At 40.9% G+C, this 13995-nt stretch overlaps 1 protein-coding gene across 2 annotated transcripts in view; it reads left to right on the top strand.

The window, feature by feature from the left end:
• Positions 1-6825, top strand: part of STXBP4 (syntaxin binding protein 4) — a 164853-nt gene extending 158028 nt beyond the window's left edge. For both annotated transcript variants that reach the window (XM_082707693.1, XM_082707694.1), the window contains one exon: positions 1336-6825. In XM_082707693.1, the coding sequence (XP_082563819.1) occupies positions 1336-1444 (109 nt within the window). In that variant the 3' untranslated portion in view covers positions 1445-6825. The remainder of the gene's footprint in view (positions 1-1335) is intronic.
• The last annotated feature ends 7170 nt before the right edge of the window (positions 6826-13995 follow it).

Raw genomic sequence — 13995 nt, 5'->3', positions numbered from 1 at the left:
AGCTCTATTTAACCTAGTGTATCTCAAACTTGTTTGATCATAGAATTATCTTCTTTACATAAAAGTTACTAAAAACCCTTTAAAAACATATTTTGGAAATATTCTGTGATTTAGGAGAAACTTTTAGACAACCCCCCCCCAATCGTATTTGATCCTCCTGAGTGCCAACCCTCAGACAGACTCAATCTAAGACACGATACTACTTTCCATGGTTGCGTTTGGATAAGATACCCTTGGGGGAAACTGATCTAAATGGATGAGGGCAGTGGGGTAAGCCAGGGGAAGAAAGAGTATCCAGGAAGAAGAAACAACTCATCCTAATTCTGGCAGCCACCTGTCCAACAGTCGGGAGCTGGGCAGATAGTGGTGGATTGAGGAGGTTCATTCAGCCGGACTGAGGGGTGGATAAGTCAGAGAAACAGCGTGCACCAGGTAGGGGCCCCGGTTGTGATGTTTCAGCACTCCCTGAACAGGCCCTGTACCCGTGGTGTATCCTTCCTTCCCTCTGCTTCTGTTCTTCCCCGAAATGCCTCATCATCGATTCTGAGCACATGGGAAGCCCCGTAAATTCAGACAAGAAACACAATTCCTGCCCTCAAGGTGCTTCTTATGCCGTAACTTCTTATTTCTTTACTGAAGATAAACAAGCACTTATAATATTAGGAGTGTAGCAAGAGAGAAGGTCAGGCGCACAGATTGGAGAAATTTTGAGGGAGACGGTTCTTTGGAATTAGTAGGAGTTAACTAGATAAACAAAGTGGGAGGGAGGGAAAGACTGTGGCTGAGAAGAAAGTATTGTTGAGGCAGGTAAGAAAAAAATCAAGGTATTTCCTACTGTGGAGTGTGTATTTGATTCAGAAGGCATGGGTTGGTACTGAATTTTTAGCAGGTGAGCCACAATAGATGATTTGTTCTCTTGGCTGGAGTAGAGATTGAATTCACAAAGAACCAGAACAGAGAGAGAGAGACAAGCAATTTGAGTGACCCAGGCTATAGCACTGGAAGAGGGGAGGAGGTCAGAAAACCCCACAGAGATTTCAGGAAGACAGTCCCAGGACTTGCTGACTAAATTTCGGGTAAGGAAAAGCAAGGAGTGAAAGATGACACATTCTCCCACATTCCTTTTTACCAAAGAAGAAAGAAAGAAGTGGGCATGGCTGAACCTTAAATCTTAGCCCAAGAATTTTTAAAACTAGTGGATGGTGTTCCAGTTGCTTCCTGTCCCAAGGGGCTGCCGTAGGGAGGAAGCAGTGTCCCTGCGATCAGGACGTGCGTGGACGGGTGGAAGGACAGGCAGTCTTTGAGATTGTAATTGCATTCCTTGTTCTTCTCAAGTCATGTAACACAGACAACATCCTGGATCCATCCCGTGATGAGTGCACTGAACCTATCCTGCTCAGAGGAGAATGAAGAGGATTGTTCCAGAGAACTTCCCCGATCATAAGAGCTGATGGTCTTCTGTAGGAAGCTGAGCTCCATGGTCTTCTAACGTCTCATTCTACGTGGATGACCCCCAACATGCAGCGGTCTAAAACAGGAGCAAAACAGACCCTACTTACTGAAGTTGTGAAATAGAGACTCTGCATTTAAGCTACTTTTGTTTAAAAAAAAAAAAATTTTTTTTTTTTAATTTTTTTTTTTTTTTGGCTTATGATGAGAATTTTTTTCTTTTATCGAAGTGTCAGCAACATATAGTGTCATATTAGTTTCAGGTGTACAATATCGTGATTCAGCAATTCTATACACTACTCAGTGCTCATCACAGAAGCGTACTCTTAATCCCCTTTATCTGTTTCGTCCACCCCCCCCCCACCTCCCTTCTGGCAACCACCCTCTTGTTCTCCGTATTTGAGAGTCTGTTTTTTTTGTTTTGTCTCTTTTTTTTCTTTGTTCGTTTGGTTTGTTTCTTAAATTCCACGTATGAGTGAGAGCATATGGTATGGTAAAACTTTTTGATACAAGTGTATGCATTTTATAAGATCAACTGCCACTAGAGGAGTTAAGAATCATCTAGTTGCATTTTTTGAAATCACATATAATTGGATTTTATAATATGTATATTTTTTCATATACAATTAGATTTATAATTTTATATATAGTTCTTTATAGAATATCAGATACCATAGTTTTTGTAATGAAGACTTACTGGAAGATTATGTGAACACTGTGAAGCACTTCATTTATTTGATAAGTCACTGGCCTTTTATATTAGTACCTTAGGAAAGTGATTTGAGCAAGCTTTGGGAGGTTTCTTAAGGATCACATTTGGGCAACTGTGTCATAGGCCATGGACTATAATTTGCATGTGTATGGGGCTTTCTCATTTACCAAAAGCTTCTCAGACCCTCTTTTTATTTAAACCACACAACGTGCCTAAAACACAGGCAATCCTGTGGGTATTTTTATTCTTGTTTTTTAGTTAGGGAAATAGTAGTTCGGAGAAATGAAGCACCTTGTCCCGGGGCTGAAAGTCACACCTGTCTTGTGATTCTGCGTCCGGCCCCCTTTCCACTGCTCCCCACCGTCCCTGCAGATGGAGGTCGCAGCCCAACACACAGGCCGCCGTGGTTCTGTTGACACAGCTGAGCTCCGCAGTTGTGCTCTCCAGCCGCCGCTGAGATCCAGGAGGCTCCTTCTTCCCTCAGACAGAGCCCCCACATAACCCCACTGTTTTCCTATAAATGCTTCCTCCTCCCCCAAACCTTCACCAGGTCAGGGCGGCACCATAATGCCCTTCCAACAGTCTTCCTTGAGCAGCTTCGCATTTTTCTCCAGTAAAGGGACCGGCTCCCGTCAGGGGTCTGCTCTGTATAAACTGACCTTGCCAGAAGGAACATGTGTGGGTCCCTGATGGGAAGAGGAGCATCTGGAACCTCTTCTGCTGTCGGGACTTCTCCGTGAACTCCCCTGCTGTGAGTTCAAGACTGGTCTCAGTGATTGCTGATACCACCCTCCAAACTGATTACTTTCCATCTTAAGCTATTTTGTTGTAAGGATGCCACTCGACAGTTCCTGGAAGGAAGGAGCCGTTGACTTGGAGGGCTACAGATTTTCTCTCCGTTAAGGATTTAAACCTGGGGCCGGCCACTGGGGTGGAGTGGGCAGGACGTCAGTTTACATGTCCTGGGCATTAGTTAGGTACACACTGAATGGTATAAAGGGATTTATTCATATCCACTATTATGATCTTGTTAGGTAACATAGTTAGGAAGAAAGTGAGTAATAATCATTACTTAATCGGAATACCCTGTTCCCAGACCATGGCTGGTAAGACCCAGAAGTTACTGTTGGTCACCATGGTCTCTTCTCACCACTCCCTCCCTCCTCCTCCTCCGTGTTCTCATCACTCGCTCCCCACCTCTGAAAAACAGTGACAAGAAAAGGGACCCCAAGCTTGAGGATCTTGGGATTCAGTGATGTTCAAACATCTTTTGGAGAAAAAGACTCATTTTTAAAATGAATTCTTAGGTAGAATCCTAATATATGTAACAGGATTTTTTTGTGTTTTTTTTTTTTGTTGTTGTTGTTGTTGTTAATATTGCTGCTGTACTTGAGAGAGAAACCTGAGAGCCCAGTTAAAGCAGCCCCCAGCACAGCTGTGCAAACCTAGAGCTCCTTAGAATATAAGAATTCTCAGTTGTGACCATTTTATAGATGAGTCAGCTGAGATCCTAAGAGATGACAGACTGAGTTAGCAGCCAGGTCAAAAATGAGTCCTAAATCCTAAAGTCTCCTAGTCTGTTAAGTTTCATATGGCACGTAATACAGATCTGTATCGTAAATATAGGTCTATGTTGTGTTCCCCCCATTCACGCCTGACTATATATAGGACTTACAATTTACATCCTCAATAATAGCATAAAGTCAAATTCAGGCTGATAGGCAGTCATTAGCCCTGAGAAAAGTTTCAGAATGGCTGAAGAAAACTCGTGCCTCTCCTGACAGCTACGTGAATATTAGCCAGCTTCAGGGAGGCAATTTTTGAGAGAAGTCCCTGAGGGAGCTCTTTCCTTGTGTCCCCCGGAGGTGAGTGAGATTCTCAAACATCCGGAGTTACTTTTATAAGTTAGTGTCTCTAATTGTGAAATTGCAGACTTTTTTGTTTTTGCTAAATTAATGGTCTGAAATTTCCCTCCCCCTACTGGGAGTGTTTTTCTAATTTGTTTCTAAGTGAAGAAAACACAGAGGAGATGCCAGAGTCACTTGAAATCAAGGTCCTCAGGCATGCATTTTACCGACAGACACCTCATATGTTCACTTTGCTATTTTGTGCCTCTTCCTGCCTGCCTGCTTCATGAAATACCTCATGGAAGAGGCCTATGAAAATTGTAGTGATATTCTTTGTTGGTCATTTTGTGACATACATTGGGATGGGCAGCCTGCATAGGTTACTTTATTATCTTCTTAAAACAACCCCATAGGGTAGAAACTATAATCATCCCCATTTTGTAAAGAAGAAATTTAGGATTAGAGAGAGTTGCTAATCTTTGCCTAAGGGTCACAGGTCACCTACACGTGGAAGGTAGAGTTCAGGGCAGGTGTGGCACAGCCCGTTCTCTCAAACTACTCTGCAGAGCTGCTTAGATCCATTGTGTGTGACTCTGGGGGCAGAGTTGGGTCTGGGGGTCAGTTTTTCAAAGAGACAGATTCCAGTTCTGTGCAGTCAGGAACATTCTGGGATTTAGGGCTCACCAGGAAAGAATTCCCCCAGAGCAGGTGAAAGCACTGTTCCAGAAGTGCTCAATCTGGATGCCTTATAAGAGTGGTACCAAGAAGGTTCAGGATGTGAATTGGCATGTCTGGGGTTTCTTCCTCGTTATGATTCTGTGACCTCCAAACCCAACAGACAAATACCCTCAAGAGACACTCAAACATGATGGAGACTCATTAAGAATCCTTATCTAATGCAAGTAGAACCCCCAGATAATTTTTTGGTGAGTTGATAAACGTTTATCTAGTCAGTCAGTCTTTAACATAAGTCAGCCCTATTGATGTGATAGGCTTCTCCATTGACGACTAGCTCAGATTCTAGGATTAGAAAATGTTCTTATGTCCTTCCACCTCACCTCATGAAAAAGTGACCAGGATTAGTCATCCTTACTTCTTTATTCCCCGGGTACTTACTGAGCACCCTCAGTGTGCCAGACACAGTTTGAGGCACTATAGCAAAGTAGAACAAAAGGATCCATTTCCTGCGTCCTCTTATTCTTGGCTAAAAAGTAAAAATCTCAGGTGGCCAGAGTTGGAACAGCTTCTCTTGAACATCTGGATGTGAAAATTAACTTATTTCCATTGAAAAATCAAGTAGTATGGAATTGTATAAAGTGAATAAAATAGCTCATCTCACTTTTCAGAGATAGTCATCACAAATACTTTGATGAGTGTTTTTTACTCAAAGTTAATCAAAAGTTAACTGTTGATTAAAAGTTAACGGTTCAGCAGCTTGCTTTTGACATAATTTATTGGGGTCACTTTTTCATGTCAATATATAGATTGTTCTACTTCAAATGTCTATGTAAAATAACACTACCCAGATAACTCATAGTTTTGGCAGCCATCAGTCTGTTCATGAACTCTTAAGCTGTTACATGTTGTTCTGTTACAATGTCATAGTGAACATTCTTACATTCACTAAATCCTTTTCTTCATATAGGCATGGCCTCTTGTGCCAGTAGGTCTGTAGCGGGAATACATTCATAAAAGCAAATTGCTCTGTCAAAGGTTTGTTCATTTTAGTTTTTGGTAGCTATTCAAAAATTCTCCATTAAAATAGGACCAATTTACACCACCACCAATAGTGTAGGAGAGTTTGTTTTCTATGTATTATATGACTTTTTTTAGTGCAAAGATTGCCAATAACTTTTCTGATTGTTTTTGTCCTTAGAAGAGTAATCTTCTTTTTATCATTGTCTGAGGACCTGAATTTTTTTCATCATTAGGTTTTAGTTGTCCCTTAGCCGCAGAGAATGCTTTGCTATCTATAGGGGAGTCTGGCAATGACTAATTTACTGTCTGTTGAACACATCATTACTCTCCTCTTTTTACTGTCATTTCTTACTTTATATATAATGGTGGTGAAAACCCACTCTTAATGAGCTAACTTGAGTGAAAGCCCTTGGTAAAGTACAAAACACAATGCAAACACATCTACAAATTCTTTGAGCCTCCGTTTCCCCATCTGTATATGGAGGAGGGTAATCCCCTGACTCTTCCCAAATCAGTTCAACTTATCGACCATTTCCCGAGCACCTGCCAAATGTGACAAGATGCAAGGTGTTAAAGTTAACACACCAAATAGTTCTGATTCCCAAACCAAGAAACTCATAATCTAAAACCTTTTTTCCTTTCCTTTTTTTTTCCTTATTTTTCTTTAAAGGAGTAAGAAGTCAGGGGTTTGTTTAGTAAGAACCCCTCAAGAGAGGCCCTTTATCACTCTCTCAAATTCGAATAATTCCAAAATAATATTAACACCCCCTGACTAGAAATGAAAGAGAAACACACTGTGAGAAGGGGCTCTCCAATAATAAATGCTAGGCAGCTGTAAAAATACAGAATCAAATGATACCTCCATAAAGTGTTTGCAAAATTAGAAAATATAATCCTTTTTCTGGGGGAAATGGACATTTTTATTTTCTCTGCTAAAGTGAAATGCAACTTTTTCAGGGGCCCACAAACATAAATTTTGCCATCTACAGAACAGAAAGAACTGAACTACCATTAAAACAATTTACATACTCTACTGCATGTAGCTTTTGAGGAAATGAACTGTAAACAGAATATGCCCATGGAAACTTAACTCGAGAAATAAAATAAATAAAAATAAAATACTATCCACGTGTGCCTGAATGATGATCACCTAAATGTTACATGAAATTCTGTAGGCACTTTCTTCATGTGACTTTATGTTTAACTAACACTACTTTTGTAACTTCTTTTAAGTTTCATTTTTACGTTTGAGGGTTGGGATAGTTTGAGGGAAAGTGCAATCAGATTTCGAGCTCTCACTGCACCCCCTTACCCCCCATTCCCACGTCACTAAATTATTCTCTATTCCTTCGCTGTTTCTTTTCCATTACTTACCAGTTTGTAATGATCTGTTTGTTTATTGTCTTCCCTATTAACAATGGGAGTAAGCTCCACAAAGGCTGGGATTTATTCGTCTTGTTCCTACTGCAGGAAGGATCTAGCACCATCAAGCAGGATCTCATACATTGCCTGTCACATAGTAGGTGTTTGATACATTCTTGCCAAGTTGAATGGGTAATGTACTAACCACTAACCATTACCAAGGCTGAGTCCCCAATTTAACTCTCATGCATTTGCATTCATTTATTCACTTAAACACTCAACATGTGCTACTAGACGCCAGATACTTGGCTAACTACTAGAAACGACGACACAAAACAGACATGATCCTAGCCCCCACGTGAATATGGTTTATATAAAGGAAGTGCAACTGAAATTAACCAAAGCTTTTTCTCATTTGTTTTCTTTCTCCCTCTTCTTTTTTTTTTTTTTTAAGATTTTATTTATTTATTTGACAGAGATCACAAGTAGGCAGAGAGGGAGGCGGGGGTGGGGTGGGAGGGAAGCAGGCTCCCCGCTGAGCAGAGAGCCTGATGCGGGACTCGATCCCAGGACCCTGAGATCATGACCTGAGCCCAAAGGCAGAGGCTTAACCCACTGAGCCACCCAGGCGCCCCTCTTTCTCCTGCTTCTTTATCACGTATTTGAACTGGTAGGCCATTTAATATTCTTGCCTCAAGAACGGGGTGTGAGATCAGCATGTACCTTTTCCGAGTTTCAAAAGTCTGGTTCCTTAGGGAACCGGAAAGGAATTGTGATTTAGATCAAAGTTTTGTGGCTGTGTCTGAGGAGGAAAAGCAAGGCTTTCCTACCCTCCGTCTAGGAAATAATTCCTGTGGCTGTGGGTGGGAAGAAAGAACAAAAATGTTGGTGGGGACTCTTGAGAAAGAGGCCTGGGCCCCCCATCCTGGGCCACTTTCCGGGAGCAGCAAAACTCCAATTATATTCGCTGTGAGAGCAGAGGAGACCCATTCCTCATGGTCCCTAGGATGGAAATGACTGCGTTGTGTGTCGAGGCCGATGGGGCCTTGGACCACGTCGTTGAGCTTCCTCCAGCCCGTGTGTGTGGTCCAGTGGGGAAGATCAAATTGGTTTCTGTGAAGAGTAACAGAAACCCCACAGGACGTAAGTGAGGATTTTTTCCATTCAATCCACATGGCCTCCCCGTGAAACTCGGTGTGGACAGTGACATCAGCCATGCAAACCCAGAGTGCCTTGGCACTAGATAAACCTCCTGGAGTATAGCAGTGACTCCAAAGAACAGAGGGAACTGCATATTGGCAGAGATTCGTGTGGTTCAAGGTCATTAATCCCTACCCCTACGTGGAGAAAGCTCCTTTAGAGTAACACTCTTGGCCTTCCTCTGCCTCTGCCCCCCTCGGGCAATGACTTCTATGCTTGGTGAGTTTGGAACAAAGGGTAAGGCAGGTACTGTTTCTAGGACATTTCTTAAATCCTGTGTTCCATGCAAACACTGCCTGTTTTTCAGGCCTTTCGCATTTATTACCCGGATAATGGCAATGAAGGCACTATGCCTTCCTGCCTCTCTGGCACACCTGTCCCCATTAATAAGCCGACCACATATCGGTCAGAATTATCTTTCTGAAGCCCATATTTGAGTCTGTTACCCCCTTGCTACTCTTCAGTAGTTCCCTAGCACCCTTTCCACTTTCTCTCCAGCCTCATTTCCTCATCTAACCCTTCCTAGCCTTCAAGATGCATTTTCTCTTCACCTCTTCCTCACCTTCTGCCCCCACCCATGCCCAGCACCGCTGCTCTACAAAAGCCACTTCTGCATGTTTTCCATGTGCATCTGGCCCCTCTTCCCACTCGGGAGGGTTGAACCTAGAACTTCCACCCCAAGACAAGTTGCTGACCTGTCTGTCCAGATGCACACTGGGTTACTACATTTATTTACCAATTTATTTTTACCCAGTGTGCTGAGTTACTGCATCTTAAAGGCTTGAAACCGGGTCCTACCGACGTTCTTGAGCTTCCTCTCTCCATGGGGTAACAAAAATGGAAAGTCTGGTTAAAGCCAACTAGTCTCTCTCACTGTGGCTATCGCACCCAACATCAGCAGTTAGGGGGATCAATGGGATATCATTGGGAGGGAAAGGAGAAGACAGAAAACTGGCTCAAAGAGTCTGCTATTTCTTCTTTGTCTCTCTGGTGCACTGGGTGTTTTTATCTAGACCCCTGGAGAGTGAAAATGTTAGCTAGGAGGAGTCACACTCTAAAATCCCACACCATCCCCCTCTAGCTGCGAACCTTTTAATAAAGCCTTTATTACACTGTATTGGCAAATAATTTGGCCAGCAAACAGAGGCATGTATCTCTCCACTAGACATGGAGCCCTGTAAGTCAAAGTCCATATATATATATATATATATTATTTTTTTTATCCCTCACACAAGGCATGGTATGGTAATTCACAAATGATTACAGAATACATTTTTAAAGTAATTTACTATTGGGGCACAGTTGGTTAAGGGGCTGACTCTTGATTTTGGCTCAGGTCATGATCCCAGGATCATGGGATCAAGCATTGTGTCAGGCTCCATGCTTAGTGGTGAGTCTACTGGAGATTGTCTCTCTTTTTCTAAAATAAATAAACAAACAAAAAAAAAAAATTAAGGCAGTTTATTGCTCTCTAAAACGGTTTTAGCTGTTTCCTGCTTCTAGTAGAGAAAAAGTGAATGAAAAAGAAAATGAGGTGGGAGTTTAAACCTGTCTACACTAGGTAGTACTACTAATGTTAGAACAACATAATGTATTTTGCTGAAGAAGAAAGTGTATACTGCCTATATTTGGCCATAAAACTCACAGTATGATTGCAGTGAAAGGATTATAAAGCGTGTACTCAGACATTGTTCATTTGCCCAAGGTTTTGAAAAAAAAAACACAAAATGATTTTTGGCATGGAAGGGTAGAAAAAGCCTAAAAGCAAAATACAAGATTAGGGCATTTCAAGGCAACAGCGTTCGAACACAGGTTAATTAATCATGTTGCTGAAGAATTGATTCAGCACAAGGGAGCTGTGTGTTGCCACAGTACTCTGAAAGTGCAGAAGTTATGCCATCTATAACTAAGCCCACCGGAATCGCTCGACTGTTGCTGTTTCACAATGGAGAAATCCATCTTTCATCAGCAAAAATACAGGACGGGAAAACAGGAAGACAGAACAAATTGGGTGGATAATAGACTTATTACCTTGGCGTATAGACAGTCCAGATCAAGTATTTCCCTGAAATGGAATATGAAATGATGTTGGTGGGCAGATCCTATTTCTTTAGTTTTGTTTTGTTTTTTTTAATTTGACAGACAGAGATCACAAGTAGGCAGAGAGAGGGGGAAGCAGGCTCCCTGCCGAGCAGAGAGCCCGATGCAGGGCTCGATCCCACGACCCTGGGATCATGACCTGAGCCGAAGGCAGAGGCTTTAACCCACTGAGCCAACCAGGGGCCCCCTATTTCTATACGCTGAACACTTTCACCATTCAGGGACGTAATCAATGCCTTTAATCTAAATGCCAGCTGTTTTATTTTTGTGTGGGGATCGCATGTGTTATACATAGTTTTGTGATCCTCACAAAAAGTAAGTAAAAGGCTGGCACCAAATTAAATGAATGCATGGATTACTTCTCTCAATGGTAAAAGTATTCCATTTAAGGAAAATCTGAAAGAAATAAGGTGTGTGTGTGTGCATACATGTACCACATCTACACACCTATATACACTTTGGAGGAGTATGAAATGCTTAATAGATTAAAGTCTGCAAAATTTCAGGAATATGACCAAACAGGTGGTCCTCCCTCACCAGTGGATCTCCTGCTGTGAACCATAGATGAGACATCTGTGAAATAATCTGTTTTCTCAATGTTGTCAAGATTGTTCATTGATTATATTCCTTCTGTTTCTTTGGGTAGTATATTCTTCACGAGTATTTCGTCCAACTTATCTCTATCCATTATAAGACTTTCCATTATACTATATATCACTAAAAATGAAAAAAGGCATTTAAAATATGACAGAGTTCTTTGAATTTCTGTCTTATGGCCCCTTAAAGTAAATCTAAGAGCCGTTTGAACATAGATTTTTATCAAGTATATATACATAAAAAGGAAAATGAAACACAAATAAATTGTGATGTTCCTAAAACTTCTGGATATTCAGAATGGAACTCTTCTGAGTCTCTTTTTGTATCCACATGTTTTCACAGTACATCTTCTGCCATCAGAATGAAGCATTTCTTGAAGGAATGGTCCACTTCTGTCTCTAGGATTTTTCTCCCTAGTCTTTGACATCTATTCTGCTGTTTTGGTGTTGGCATTTTTCTTTTTTTATCTTTTTAAAAGGATTTAATAGAAAATGTTTAGACAGCAATCAAGACGCACATTCCTTCCTCAAATAGTCCTTAAATGCTTTATTCACTGAAAAGCGAAAGTGTAGTGGTTCATCCATGCTGTCGGCGAAACAAGCTCACGCGTGCATGGGCAAAGATGACTCTATCATTATGGTTGTGTGGCCAGCCGGAACTGCAAGACATCATTGATCATAAGGTACATCTTGTAATGTGTTCGGTTCCCCAGAGATGAGGATTTCTGTGAATTAGGGGGGAAAAAACAGTAGGGAAATAGAGAAATAGGATGAACACAAAAGGAGAGGGTGTGATGTCAAGCAAAACCCAGTATGAGGGTTTGGAGGGCCCTTGGGCTCGGCCCCACAGGGAAGCTCTGGCGATAGTGTAAGTCCTGTCTCAGTTGTACAAGCCAGAGGCCAGGGAGTGCACAGTACTTATACCCCTGCACCATTAGTCATTGGTTAAGCACAGGAAGCCTAGAGGGAGATGTACATTTCCAGGCACTTCTAGCTCTGTGTAGAAAAAGTCATTTCCTGCATCTCCAACAAAGGATGCAGGTGCTGGGAGTCAGGAGTGAAAGCCCACAGGGCTAATGTTCACAAGAGTGGTAGAGGAATCTGAGAGCACCGACAACGTCTGTTACACATCCCAGTTTCAAAGACATTTAAATGAAAAATGGGTGTCTCAGAATCAATGAAATATGACATAAGTTAAGGATCAAATTTCCTTGTCCCTGGATCATCCCAACCTAAAAATTGAGTTAAAGATGAAATGCCTTAGCAAATTAAAACAAAATGCCCTTTTGGAAAAATTATTTAGTTCAATCAGAATGATTTTAAAAGCTATTCCTAAAAATGCTAACAGAAAATACTTGAAGGAGATCAAGTTATTTGTACCCCCACATTAACGGGAGTCAAATGTCTAAATGATCCAGGGTAGATAATTCTGTATTATTCACTCTGTGAAGTGAATCTTTAAGGCTGCAGACAACCCAGACTCCTTCAATAATTTTTTCCAGTGCTTTCTTTCCTGCCAATTTCAAAGAAATTGGAAACAAACTTCCCAACCTGTGATACAAGTCTTCCTTAGATTTAATGATTACTTGAGAACTTATCTAAGATAGGATTTTTTTTTTAATTTTTAACAGGATTTTTAAAACGATTTTATTCACTTACTTGACAGAGAAAGACAAAGTGAGAGAGGGAATACAAGTAGGGGGAGTAGGCGAGGGAGAAGCAGGCTGCCTGCTGAGCCCAATGCGGGGCTCTATCCTAAGACCCTGGGATCATGACCTGAGCTAAAGGCAGAAGCTTAACGACTGACCCACCCAGGCACCTAAGATATGATTTAAAAAAAAAAAAAAGTATTTTAATACACAATAATACTCTATGTTAGTGAGGATACATGACATTAATATTCTCAAGTATTCTCAGGGTCGATCAATCACTATACAAATCACTATAAACTTCCTGGGAAGCATTCTTTGGATATCCGCTGAAAACCTTAAAAATATTCATATCTTTGACCCTGTGATTCTACTACTGTGAATTTATCCATACAAATGATCACAATTTTAGACAAAAAATCCTGCACTGAAAGGTTTCCTGAAGCATTATTTAAAATAGTAATAAATGCCTATGTGCCTCAAACTAGAAGAATGTCTAAACAAAATATGGTTCCTAACATGATGGAAAATATTTAATAATATTTGATGACCCAGAGGGAGTATCCCGATATAACATTAAATGAAAATGAAACAGAATTCTGTATGCAGCCTGATACCAATGGTATTTAATATATAAATACCATAAAAGAACCTGAGGAAAATATTAGATGACATTATTAGTGATATTTATTTTATTCATTTTTTTTTGCACATCAGAAGTTCTCTATAGTAAGCATGTCTTTTATAAGAAAAAATAAATGTAGTAATTTTATGTGTATATATATATGTATGGAAAAAAGTATATCTGCTTTGATTATATGTATTTTCCTTAACATTTTCTAGGAGATTTTTGTTTTAAAACTCTGTATACAACCTAGTGAAAATTTGGATTATTCTCGGGGCCGGAAAAATGAATCCTTGGTCTATGGTATGAATGAAAACTGACCTGTCTACTCATGATTATATTGATTATTGTGGAAACAACAACAACAAAAAGGACGTATTTAGTATCTGTTGTCTCCACCACTTATGGGGGCACAGTCACTCTAAAGGGCGCTCTTTCAGGATTTTTGTCTTACCAAAAAGCTAGAGTTGTCACAGATGGATATTTCCTTTTCCATCCTCTGAGGAGGGTCAGGTTGGATGGTAGAGCAGCCTGAGGCCTTCACTGCCATACTGGATGTCAACTTCATTATTGCCCAGCAGTGTCGTTGAGTGAGGCGTCCTACAGGGTGCTCGAATTTGCCATCTATACGGTGCCATCGTCAAAGATCCTGAGTCTGTTTTCTCTCCATTGAAAACATTTGTGCAGTGAAAATGGCGAGGGAGTCTAGCGGAGCAAATGCCTCATTGGGTTTTTCACATTAACTCTTTGTACTTAC

Source organism: Mustela nivalis (assembly GCF_964662115.1).
Source record: "Mustela nivalis genome assembly, chromosome: 17".
In the NCBI taxonomy this organism is placed as follows: domain Eukaryota; kingdom Metazoa; phylum Chordata; class Mammalia; order Carnivora; family Mustelidae; genus Mustela; species Mustela nivalis.
The sequence above is the reverse complement of the archived record's forward strand: the minus strand, read 5'-3'. Positions and strand labels throughout refer to the sequence as shown.